The 12,737-nt window shown below is 51.8% G+C and overlaps 1 protein-coding gene and 1 long non-coding RNA gene across 3 annotated transcripts in view; one reads left to right on the plus strand and one right to left on the minus strand.

The window, feature by feature from the left end:
* LOC133085651 (uncharacterized) overlaps positions 1-1,361 on the minus strand; it is a 57,685-nt gene extending 56,324 nt beyond the window's left edge. For both annotated transcript variants that reach the window (XR_009699580.1, XR_009699579.1), the window contains exon 1: positions 1,256-1,361. This is a non-coding gene — a long non-coding RNA (uncharacterized LOC133085651). The remainder of the gene's footprint in view (positions 1-1,255) is intronic.
* A 260-nt stretch (positions 1,362-1,621) lies between these two features.
* ABCB10 (ATP binding cassette subfamily B member 10) overlaps positions 1,622-12,737 on the plus strand; it is a 32,649-nt gene continuing 21,533 nt past the window's right edge. Inside the window, exons 1-3 of the mRNA XM_061182842.1 lie at positions 1,622-2,207; positions 9,870-10,070; positions 10,837-11,039. Coding sequence (XP_061038825.1) covers positions 1,712-2,207; positions 9,870-10,070; positions 10,837-11,039 — 900 coding nt within the window. The 5' untranslated portion in view covers positions 1,622-1,711. The remainder of the gene's footprint in view (positions 2,208-9,869; positions 10,071-10,836; positions 11,040-12,737) is intronic.

The raw sequence follows: 12,737 nt of genomic DNA on the forward strand, positions 1-12,737 counted from the left end.
ACACAGAGAGTTTTGTTTTTTTCATCAGCTACACTTCAGGTATTTTTCTTTTGACTCCAGGCCCCAGAGATTGCTGGCTGAAAAGGCCTGGCGGACTTCATTCCAGGGAAGGCAGAAAACAAAGGCCAGTCCTGCCTTCCCCAGCAAGCAGCAGCAGCAGTTTTTTGGAAAGTAGGAAACAGAAAAGAAGAGGAAGATTAGATTTGAGTTAAAATTGTCACTTTCTCTCCAGCTGGGAGAAGGTCACTCTCTGACATGATGTGGGGTATGAGGCACTGTATCTCCCTTGTTTTCAGAAGTCACCTAACAAAATCTCTCCCAGTAGAACATACCTACTCATAAATCAGCAGCGTCAGCTTCAATCACAGCTTGCATTCTAGAATGTAGACACCAGGGAGAGGCTGACCTAAGTTAACCTGGGGGGACTCCATGCCCCCCTGGCTCTCAGAGGTTGGAATTTAGAGGATGGCATGCTTCCTGCTGTCTTCACAGGGGCATTTAGGGTGCGATTTAATCCCGCATTATCTTTCCATTATGGGTACTTCTCCTCAAAAGTCCTACATTCCTTATCTACCAGGGCCCCAAGTGGGGGGAGGTAAGTGAGGCACTCTCCTAGAGGCAAAATTTAGGGGAACCCTAAATAGCCCCAGTAATCAAGATAAACGGTATTTTAACGCAAAAAAATTAAACAAACAAATTGGCAAACAAAGCTGCTAACTGCTTGATTTTGGAAATGAAGCTTCCAGGGCTGGGATCAAGGTGAGGAGAGAGAGGTGGGCTCGTACAAGTGCAGGGGCAGATCCTGCATTTGAAATTTTGATATATTGTTCATTATGGGGTTTTTTGCATTAATTTTGGCCTTCAAAAAATTTTTAACTAAAATATTTATCTTGATTATTGACTTTTTTTTTCGAATCCATAAATACTGTAACTGAGGCAATTGCCTCTCACTGGCCTCACCCGAGTCCCAGCCTTTAAAATACTGACGAGTCAACAAAAAGCTATCCACCTTCCGGAACCACGACTACTTAGATAAGGACCAGGCTCCGGGGTACAGACGCCCTGCCGTGAAGTCTCCGCATCCCGGTGGGTTTGGACCCTCCCCTCCGCCTTTCCGCGCTCGGGGATTAAAACACTGCGCGTTCTGCCTGGCTTTACTCGGAGCGGCCGGCGCGCCCGAGCCACGTCCGCTCCCGCACGTCTGTCCACGTTATGAGATGACCCCTTCCCTCTCAGAGACCCAAGTTTCACTCACCGCCAAGCCCGTCCCGCACAGCGGTCCCCAAGCCCGCGCACTGCCGCAGCGCGCTGTCCGCCAGCATCTTTCCGGCGCCGGACCCGTGCGATCGCGCCTGCGCGCTCCGCCGTGCGCGGGCGTGAGAAAGGGCCCGCGCCGCTCCCAGGTTCTTCCGGAGGGGCAGAGGAGGGCGAAACTGCTCCCCGCGCGGCAGTGCGCAGGCGCAGCGGCGCGCGGCGCTTTCTTCCGCCTCAGCCACCGCGGCTCCGGCGGCGCGCCCGTCGCTGGGCCGCCCGGTTGGGGGCGCTGCGGGCCGGGGCGCCCGAGGGTGGTCGGGGCCGGGCTCGCCGCCCCGGGGCGGGGCCGCGCGGGCCGGGATGGGGCGGGCGCCGGGGCGGTGGTCCAAGCCGGCGAGCGGCGGCGGCGAGCACAGGAGAGGCTGCGGACCGAGGCGCAAAGTTCGGACCCGGCGCCATGCGCGGCCCCCCGGCCTGGCCCCTGCGGCTGCTCTTGAGGCGGGGCCCAGCCGCCCGCGCCCCCGGGACCCGGCCGCCGCCGACGCGCCTGGCGCCGGCGCGGCTTGGGGACGCGGGGCCGCCGCTCCTCGAGGGTGGCGAAGCCGCGCGAGGCCCGCGGTGCCGGGTGGGCCGCTGCCTGGGCGGGGGTCCCGGCAGCCCCGCGGGCGGCGCGGGCCTGGCGCGGCTCCTGGCGCTGTGGGCGCGGCCCTCCGGGCCCTCCAGGTGCGGGGCGCTCGCCGGGTCCGGCGTCCCCCGGCCCCCGCGCGCCGCGCTCCCCGGCGGCCCAGCGGCGGTCGCGCGGGGCGGCGGCGAGACTTGGCTGCGCGAGCCGGCCTTGCCTGCGGCCGCGGCGACCCCCGGACACGACCCGCTGCAGCGGCCCATGGCTGCCGGGCGCTCGGAGGCCCAGAAGCTCCTAAGGCTGGCGCAGCCCGAGCGCCGGAGGCTGGCAGGTAGGGCCCCCGTCCCCTCCCCTCGGTCACCGCGACCTTACACACGCGAGGTCCAGGGCCGCCGAGGGGGGCACTGCGGGGGCGGCAGGGGGACCCGGGGCCACTGGAAACGGTGAGGAGGACGGGGTGCCTGTACCTGGGCGTCCCCACCTGGAGTGCGGACCGAGCGCGCCTGCTGTAGCGGTGTGGAGCCGGCAGGCCCGCCGGGAATCTGCTCCCAGAGCTAATGTTTGTTTTCTTATCTTGATACATATTATACAAGTGGGGCGGCATCTCAGTGTTGCAGTCTTCGGGTCTGTTCCGTTTTTACTTTGCCGGCGTTCTCAGAATGACCTGGGTTTTCTCCCCCTAGCTTTGTAAAATTAATCCTAGCCCCGGATAAACCTATGTTGTCATATGTGCGTGCTTCAGGCAAGTTTATTAAGCAGCCAACAATACTTTTACTCTGTGAAGCAAAACAGTGTAAACTTTTCAGGTTTGTCCCCTGCTTTTTGTCTTCTGGGTGGTAGGCAGGAAGTTACTAAGTTCTTTTCAGAAGAGTCAACACTGGCCATGATCAGTGATCTGTAAGCTCCAGAAGTGTTGAGAAACTGTAAATCATAACCCAACTAAATCATAATTGAGTAATTTTTAAGAAAAAATCAAAATGAATATTTTTAGAAACAAAATCCAGATAAACAGATTTTTGTATAGCTTGTCATTTTAGCCATAAATGGAGAAATGTTTAAATGCAAGGGCCTTGTAAGATCTCAGAGGTTTTGAGATTTCTCCAAGTCTTCGTTTCTTTAATAACTATTGAGTCTCGTTGTGTGCTAGGCCCTTGGGTTCCACTGATGAGCGGAAGAAACATGGTGCCCGTTCCTGCTGGGGCTTGCGGCTTAGTGGGGGAGAAACATTGATGAAAAGATCCTGTGACTGGAGATAAAACTGCACATGTGATGCGGGCTTGCAAAGAGGGCTTGTGAGGTTCTTAGGCTTGAAAGAGGTGAGAATCCCACCTTTTTTGGTTACAAATCCATTGCTTTAGGAAGGATAGTCCTAGAGAGCTATTTGTGATGCAGGGCAGGTTGGTGCCGTGGAGGAGGGCAGTAGAGTGGGAACATTTATACCTGTCACTGACTGTTACAGTTTAGGGGGGTTCTTGGTATTACTGAGGTATAAAGAGAACTATCTCATCGCTCAGTCGGTTGTGCGTGTATTTTGATGGAAATAAAGTTTTTTTCCTTTTTCCTCTTTTAAAAGAAAATGTTGAGGCTAGGAGCTCTCACTGGATTGTGAGCTGCTTGGGAAAGGGGCTGTGTCTGCCTCGTCTTTCTGTGTCTAGTCCTTAGCCTGTGTGTGTGGTACGGAGCAGGGCTCAGGGGGCCTTCCGAGAAGGAATAAGTGATAGTCCGACCAGACCCAGAGGGAGGCCTGAGTTTAGAAACCTTGAGCCCTGAGGGGTGTGTCCGTCATTCCCATATGTAACTAGAAGTAAGCGTAAGGAAATCTAGTTTTGTTTTGTTTCTGAAATTTTAGATGTCAAGAAGGTCTTTAGGTGTCGGGCCCCGTGGCACCCACACATGCTGGCCACAGTGGGTGGCCCAGCCCTGCCTCTCCCGTGATCACCGTCCCTGTACCCTCCTGCCCGGTCCCACGTGTCCTGCCTGCTAGCATGCTGAGAAGACAGCCTTAAACAGGAGAAGAGCTGTATCTCCTTTTATTTTAAGAAGGGGAGCTATTTAGATCTGCTGCATTGAATCACTGTGAATGTATAATTTGAGGAAATAAGTCTGGGGTTGGTACGTTAATTTTTTCCCACCTTTTAAACAGGTAATAAATAGCTATTGTATTTAATATGATGAAAGCTCCTTATTAGGACGTACGGTTTCCTCAGAAGTTATTATATATAATATATTGCAGCCCCTCTGGATGTTGGCATTTGAAAGATTGAGAGAACGTTGAGGGGGGTCACCATTAATTTGTAACTTGTCGTTGTAAGAGCGGCCTCAGAAGCCGGCACATCTCTGCAACTGGAAATAAAGAGCAAAGGTGTGTGTGTGTGTGTGTGTGTGTGTGTGTGTGTGTGTGTGTGTACTTTTAAATCAAGAGGCCAAAAAAAGCTGAGTTGAAGAGAAGGAATTCCAATGTTAATTTGTTAATTTTTAGAAAAAGGAATACAAAAATCCTTTTCCAAAAATTCAGCTGTACGTTTGAATAACAGTGTTTTCATCTGTGTTCAGTAGTTTGGTGAGCATGCTGCCTGAACTGTGTGACCAGAAAACTTTGATCTTAAGTGATTTGTGGCAGAAACTTTAAAAACAGGGTCTGCCATTTGAAATGTGTATAGGTATCTGTTGAGAGCAGTCATTTCCATTTCTCTCCTAAAGGAACCACAGTCCTCGATGATCTCCGCGGCCCCTCCTCCCTGTGTCTCACTTTGTGTAGGAATTTGCAGATATCTTCCAACAGCTGTGGCCTAAAAGGTTGCTCTGCAGTCTTTTTTCACTGATAATTCTTCATCTTATCACCTTGGTCACAGGAGGAGCTCACTGAGGAGCCCCTGTGGGCTGATGGGATAAGAGGTAACTGGTCAGAGCCGTCCTGCCGGGCCTGGCAGATAGAAGCGGCTGCTGGGGCTCCCAGTGAGTTAGAGGCGGGGTGCGCCGTGCGTGGAGTTGGGAGTTAGGAGGGAGCTGTGGGTCTTAGGGGGCCGTGAGGCGCCGATGGAGGGTCTCTGTGCGGCGGGCCCGGTGCAGAGGAGCTTGTCTTGCTCACACTTTGCAGGCAGGTCCCTGGTCAGATGTGGCAGGTGTGCGTCCAGCCCTCCACCCCCAGGGTGTTCAGTTAAACACTGATAAGGGCTTGTGTGGTTTGAGAAGAGGACAGTTCTCAGAACCTGATGCCCGCCAGGAGGTTTTGCTGCATTTGTAGTTACATTTTATGGAGATAGACCGTGACGTGACCAAAATGAACAGAGTGGTGAAACCAGTGGGTGCGGTAAGCAAGGAGAGGGCGAAGCCTATTTCCTGCAGCCTAAGTCGGGACAGAGGGTCTGACAAGGCCAGCACTGGTGGGACAGTTAGGCTGAGCCTCCGCAATGGAGACTGCTCCAGAAAGCCCTACGGAAGTACCACGTGGCAGAGAAAGCATGAACGTTCTGTATCTGTGCTGCGAAACTGCTAGTCGGAGTTGATTCAAGACGGAAACACACACCAGATTTTGAAAGGACTTAGTACGGGGAAAAAAATGTGAACTTTCTTTACTTTTTAATGTTCATCGCATATTGATTAATATTTTGGATATATTGGATCAAATAAAATATGGTATTAAACTTAATTTTACCTGTTTCTTTTAAATGTGGCAGCTGGAAGATTTTAAGTTCTGTGGGCGGCACCCATCGCGTGTCTGCTGGACAGGAGCACTGGGTCACAGGCAACCCCGATGCTCTGGCCTTGCCCAGACCTTTGTTCTCCAGGTCACTCCACGAGCCTGCGAGGCTTCCTCACCCTCCGCTTCCTGCTGGCTGTCAGCCCCCTTCACCTCCTGCCCTGTCCAGCTTAGCTAGATGCCAGGCTCCTTCACCTCAGCCTCGAACCTGCACCGGGCCTCTACTCCTTTGTTCCCTGTGGACACAGAAAACTCCTTTCCTCCTCTGTCCCTCCCGTCAGAGAGTGGAGCTGCTGGCAGGGACACGGGTCATTCCTGACGCCTTGCGGTGACGGCTGTAATATAGATAATAGCGGATACTTACTGTTTACTAGATACTGGGCACTGGGCCAGAGGCTTTACGTGTGTGTGTGTAATTTCTCCTCACAACATTTCTGTGAGGGAGGGGTTCTTTTTATTGCTATTTGACAGATGAAGAAACTGAGGCACAGGGAGTTTGAGTGACCCACTCAAGGTCAAACAGCTAGATGGCAGAGCTAGGGCACTGACCCTGTCGGTCCCAACTTCAGAACTGACCTTCCCAGCATGCATCCCAAATCTGAAACTCTCAGGTCCTGTAGAATCTAGTTCTTAAAAATATCTGCAGTCCTTGTCACCGTCCGTATCCCCTCTGCCCCTCCCCGTTTCACCCCAGTTCCCCTCTCGCCTGGATCAGGGGAGCCTCGGGTCCTTTCTTTTCACTCTGCTGCCAGAGTGGATCATGTAAAATGCAGATGTGACTGTCTCACTCCCCAGCCCGAGGCCCTTTTAGGCCTGCCTTGCTGCAGAGTCCCTGTTCTACTTTAGAACCCGCAGCCTAGTATGCCTCCACTTTATTTCTCAGTACTTCTCTGCCCCAGAGTCCCTGTTCCAGCTTTGTCCTGCAGCCTTTCTGCTCCCTGGCTGCCCTCACCCCCAGGTGAGGCCCCTGCTGTGTTCTCGGCTTGGAATGTGGGAAGATGAAGAAGACGAGCTTTGTCTCAGAATGTGGTTCTGCAGTGTATGAACTGGGTGGCCTTGGGCAAGCTCCCTCACCTCTCTGTGCTTGAGTTTCCTCTCTGGAAAAAAAATGAGGGTGATAAAAGCGTTGCTGGAGAGAGTGCATATCAAATGCTTCAGAGAGTGGTGGATGGTTGGTGCCTTAGTCCTTGAGTGACATGGGGGTAGCTGCACCTGCCCAGCACAGTGTCCCGTATCCAGTGGCGATAGACATGCTTTAGAGCCTCCTCCGCCCCCCAGACCTGTCTGTCCAGGAGCTGTCTACCTGCCACAGCCCTTCTCCAACAGCCTCCGTTTCAGGTTTTCCATCCCCTTTCTTTTGGAGGAGATTTCTCTCATTCTCTGAATGCTGTGATGCAGTAGAATGAGGGTAACGGAAAGATACTTGAAGATACCTGTCAAGAGACAGGTAACAGTTGCTTGGGTCCCATCAAGCAAGGATAGGAGCAAGCAAGATGCTTAACCATGGAGAAAAGGTGGAGAAGAGTTTCTGGAAGGATTATGGTATACTTGGCTTGTCAGGTTTGGGGAGGAATCAGAGATGATAGTTGTGGCGCAAATCTACATGATTCATGAATGTCCGAGATGGTGCTATGTAGTAAGACCTTAACAGGAATCCAGCTAACCCAATGCTGAAAAAAAAATTAACTGTTGTATACATTCAACTTATAGAAGAAAGAGGCAAATGGCAATAAGACAAGCTGTCAATCGTTCTTTGTTTTTGTTTTTTTAATTAAAAGGAAAGAGAGGGGAGATCCTGGAACGAATTTTGATTCAGCCAAATTCCTTTCTCTTTGTAATCATTATCATTACTGTGTAAGAACTAGTGTGTGTTCATGATATACAGGTTCTTATTTTGGAGTTGTAACTTTGAGTTTGAAAACTAGAGGCGGGAGGGAGAGATGGACCTTGATGGCACTCTGCATACATTACACTTACGGAAGTATTTGCCGAAGGGAAGAAACAGACCAGAGAAGCTGGCTGCTGATGACAGATGAAACAGGCCTTTCGGGTTAATCCCCGGCTCCCCAGGCCACTGCTTTCTGGAGCAGCCCGTTTGCCGTGACCGTGCCCTGCAGAACCCGAGCTACACTTGCCTCCTACACCCTTCGGGCTTTCAGTCCCTCTGAGCACTGTCATCAGGAACACGGCGTTTTGAAACAAGACCCCAGGTCTTAAAGCAGAAGGAAATGGCCCTTGGCCAGGTTCACATTATGCAGTTCGGTTGTGATAAAGGGGTTTTCAGCCAGTCACATGGGCTTTCTGGCTCCGGTAAAGGAGTCATTGCCACACAGACTTCCTGAGCCACCAGATCTTACGATTCTCTTTAGGCTGTTGTCGAATTCTGATACGCTTTCATGCCTCCTTTGCCAAAGTTCAGTTTATTTGTTCATTCATCCAACAGATATTTATTGAGCTTTTACTATGTACCTTTCCCTGTAGGCAGTGGGGATATAACAGTGAACAAAACAGACAGGAATCTTTTATCCTACTGGAGAGAGACAGTAGACAAGTGAAGCGTTGGGAAGTGCTGGGAGGAGAATGAAGGGCGAGGCTGCTGTGTTTGGGTCTGTATTAACAGATAGGGTTGCAGAGCAGGCCTCCTTGAGGGGAGGCCATTAGAAGACCCCCAGAAGGGGAGAGAGTATGTGCAATGTTCCTGACTTAAGTCAGGCTCACACGCCTCCTAGAGCTCTGCCAACTGAACAACAGGTTAACCCTGAGTTCGCTCTCTACTCTTTTTATTAACGTTCCGTGAAAGTAAAGCCTTTCACTGAAGTGTGAGCAGTAGGCAAGACACAGATAGAGAAGCTGTTTGCAGGGTGTTGGGAGCGCCCATTCCCCAGGGCTCAACCCACATTGTGTCCACTTGGGGTTCTCGCCATTGATTCTCCAGTGATGGCGCTAGCTGGGCCCCAAGCGGGACCAAGCTCAGAAGGTGCACAGTGGCACGCGCCCTGCCCCAGTCACTCGATGCCACTCTTCGGAAGGAGTCTCTGTTACTTGTTTCTTGTTACTCTCCTGGAGTTATTCTGTGCATTCATGAACTTGAAAACCAACAAGCAAAAAAGTCCCACAGATGTTAACATCTGTGTCCTGGGCTTTTTCACTAACAGTGTATCTTGGTGGATGGCTTCATGTTGCTTCCTATAGACTCACCTCGTTCTTTTTAACGACTGCATAATATTTATTAAATAAACGCTCCATAATTGATTTAATTTTTCTCCATTAATGAACGTTTAGGATATTTTGAATCTTTTGCTGGTATAAGCAATGTCATAATGAACACCCTTGAGTGTACATTTTTTGCATACACATGTGGGAGTGTATCTGTAAGTGAGACTCTTAGAGATAGAATTGGTGGATGAAAGGGAATGTGCATTTACGTTTTGACTGATAAGATCACATCGCTCTGCCATTGCAACTGTACCAGTTTGCACACCCACTAACAGTGTAAATGCTTCTTTTCCCACAGCTTCACGAACACGGTGCTGTCAAACTCTTTGATCTTTGCCAATCATTAGATGAAAACTGATACATCTTTGTAGCGTAAATTTGCATTCTTCTTATTAGGAATGTCGTTATCTGATACATGTTGTTCCTAATTGGATTCTCTCGATATTTTCTTTTCTGAAAAGATACTGTGCCCTCTGTCTTTTGTTTTTAAGGAGCGTGAACAGTTGTGTTCTTACATATTTTTATATCATGCTCATATTCTGGTACTTTATTTCCCAGAGCAATAATATTAAGAAGGAATGTATCACATGTGTAATGGCTGCCCGTAACTGCTTTCCAAAGGTTCAAGTGTTTTGAAATATTAGACATAATCAAGAGCTTTACCTGCATAGTTTGATCTTCAAGCTAAGATACAGTTAGATGCCAGGGAATAACAATGTATAGCACGAATGTAGGAAAAATATCATCTCGGGAGGGAGGCTGGAACGGATTTTTGTGGTTAGCTGTCAGTTATTCCTGGGGAAGAAGAGAGCAACAGACCAGGGTAAAGCAAAAGCCGTCTTGTCTGGATACTTGGGGACGATCAGTGCCCTTACAGTCATCCTGCCTGATCTGGCCCCAGAACCTACTCAGTTCTTCCCTTTAGTCAGGGGTCCAGGAGCTAAAGGGAGGAGACTCCCAGCATCTGAGAGCATCACATGCTCTGAAAAGTTTATTCAGGAAAGAAGCGTGATGAACTCAGCACCCTGCCCCTTGGCCGAAGCACCGATGAACCGGAGAGTTGCTTGTGTTTTCCAGCTGCAGTTGGGTTTCTGACGGTGTCCAGTGTCATCACCATGTCCGCCCCCTTCTTCCTGGGGAAGATAATCGACGTCATTTACACAAACCCCTCTGCGGACTACAGCTCCAGCCTGACCAGCCTCTGCCTGGCGCTCGGCGGCGTGTTCCTGTGCGGCGCCGCGGCCAACGCCGTCCGCGTCTACCTCATGCAGACGTCAGGTGCCACGACCCTCCTCCTGGGCCACGTGGGGTGGGGGGGCGGACCTCGTGGGTTCCCTGTGCTCCGGTCCCCATGTTGTCCTCTGTTCCTCCACCCCGCGGGGGACAGGGCCAACACTGGGCTGGGGATGGTTGTAGATCACGTGCTCTGTGCTCAACCCTCCTCTCCTGTGAATTGGAGCGCAGTCGCCTGTGTGCCTTCCGGGAGGTTTGAGTGAGGCGGCCACAAAGCCGGGGACGTGCCCCGCACTGTGCCGCCCCTGCAGGCGGAGCCGGGCGATAGCGGTCGGTGTCACTGTGAGGCCTGCTTGTTAGTAGGTGGTGACAGCACAGTGACGCTAGAGCCCGGGACACCCGACTCCGAGTCGGTTGCTGGCCATTTAGCCGATGAAATACTCTGTAGATAATTCACCAGTTCTTGCCATTTGAAGTTCAATCCAGGAAAGGATTGCGAAGGAGAAGCAAAATTAGCTTTTGAGAAGTTAACGTCGTAAAGCTTCTCTGTAAGCTGTACTTTGCAGAAGTCTCTTGGTCACGTTCCGTTTACCGCTGTATCCTGTCCTCGGCATCCTCGGGCCGTGGGCACCCAGAGGAGATCGGTGCTGGTCACCAGCGCGCGCCGGTCAGTGCGCCCGGCTCCCACCGCCCCCGAGCCGGCCCAGACAGGCCTCCGGGGCTGCGGCTCAGAAGAGGCGCCGACCTCGGGCCGCGCGGCTGCGTGTCAGCGGCTGAGCCCAAGCCGACGCCAGTGCTCTTTGCCTTGCAGGTCAGCGCATCGTGAATAGGTTGAGAGCTTCGCTCTTTTCCTCGGTTCTGAGGCAGGAGGTCGCTTTCTTTGACAAGACGCGCACCGGAGAGCTGATCAACCGCCTGTCCTCGGACGCGGCCCTGCTGGGGCGCTCGGTGACCGAGAACCTCTCGGACGGGCTCAGGGCCGGAGCCCAGGCTTCCATTGGCGTTGCCATGATGGTACGTCGGCCCGGCTGCCGGGGCTCCCTGCGGCCGGGGCTCGGCCCGTGCCCTCTCAGGCGTGAGGTGCGCTCCGGTGATCATCGCTGTCGCAGAGGCGGCGGGGACCTGGAGCAGCCGCTTCCTTGGTGGCACCTGCGCCTTCACTTGTCCGCAGTGAATTCCTGTCTGGAGAACGGACCGTTGCATTGAGAAAAACTACCTTGTTGCCTGGGCTTTCGGAGAACGTGTGACGGGGCTGGGAGGGCCCTCGGGTGCTGAGCGTGGGTCAGAGGAGCGGCGCCAGTTCCGTCCCCAGAGGGAGGAAGCTGCCACTGCCATCTGGACGGGACCGAGGTCTCGTTTCCTCTCCTCCTCCTGTCAGGAGCAGGTCCCCTCCTACATGCAGGCAGCTCTGCCCTCCTTTAGGGGAGCCCGCTCCCCCCAGGCCCATGTCCCATCCTTAGCTGGGGGCTGAGTCCAGCTCCCTTCTTCACACCAGGGGTCTCTTCAGACCTGCGCGGCTGGCCGGTAGGAATGTAGTGCAGGCCACGTGTGCCAGTGTACATTTTCTAGTAGCCACGTTTTAAAAAGCAGAAAGAGGGAATTACTTGGCGGTCCAGTGGTTAAGACTCCGTGCTTTCCCTGCTGTGGGCCCGGGTTCAATCCCTGGTCGGGGAACTGGAACTAAGATCTCACAAGCTGCGTGGCGTGGCCAAAAAAAAATTAAAAAATAAAAAATAAATAAAAAGAAAGGTGAGATGAGATTAATCTTAATAATTTTACTTAATATAAACAAAATATTATCAGTTCAACATGTGTTTAATATAAAAATTGTTAGTCAGATATTTCATATTATTTTTTCATATTAAGATTTCAAAATATAGTGTGTGTTTTTTTTTAATAAATTTATTTATTTTATTTTTGGGTCTTCGTTGCTTAGTGCAGGTAGTTGCGGCGAGCGGGGGCTACTCTTCTTTGCGGTGCACGGGCTTCTCATCGCGGTGGCTTCTCTTGTAGCAGAGCATGGGCTCTAGGCGCACGGGCTTCGGTAGTTGTGGCTCGCAGGCTCAGTAGTTGTGGCACGTGGGCTTAGTTGCTCCGCGGCATGTGGGATCTTCCCGGACCAGGGCTCGGACCCGTGTCCCCTGCATTGGCAGGCGGATTCTTAACCACTGCGCCACCAGGGAAGCCCCCAAAATACAGTGTGTATTTTATACTTACGGAACATCTGAATCTGGATGCTAAATTTTCATTGGGAATACCGGATCTGTATTTAGATTTCATAAAATTTGTGGTTGAAAAAGTATATTAACATACCCAAATTCCCAGACATACTTAGAACTTTACCGATAACTGAATAGAAATGGAGTATCAGTTTTTAATTTTAAATTTTTTTTTTTTATTATTTATTTATTTATTTATGGCTGTGTTGGGTCTTCGTTTCTGTGCGAGGGCTTTCTCTAGTTGTGGCAAGCGGGGGCCGCTCTTCATCGCAGTGCGCTGGCCTTTCACTATCGGGGCCTCTCTTGTTGCGGAGCACAGGCTCCAGACGCGCAGGCTCAGTAGTTGTGGCTCACGGGCCCAGTTGCTCCGCGGCATGTGGGATCCTCCCAGACCAGGGCTCGAACCCGTGTGCCCTGCATTGGCAGGCGGATTCTCAACCACTGCGCCACCAGGGAAGCCCTAAATTTTAATTAAAACTAAATAAAATGTAAG

This window comes from Eubalaena glacialis, chromosome 1, assembly GCF_028564815.1.
Source record: "Eubalaena glacialis isolate mEubGla1 chromosome 1, mEubGla1.1.hap2.+ XY, whole genome shotgun sequence".
Taxonomy (NCBI): Eukaryota; Metazoa; Chordata; class Mammalia; order Artiodactyla; family Balaenidae; genus Eubalaena; species Eubalaena glacialis.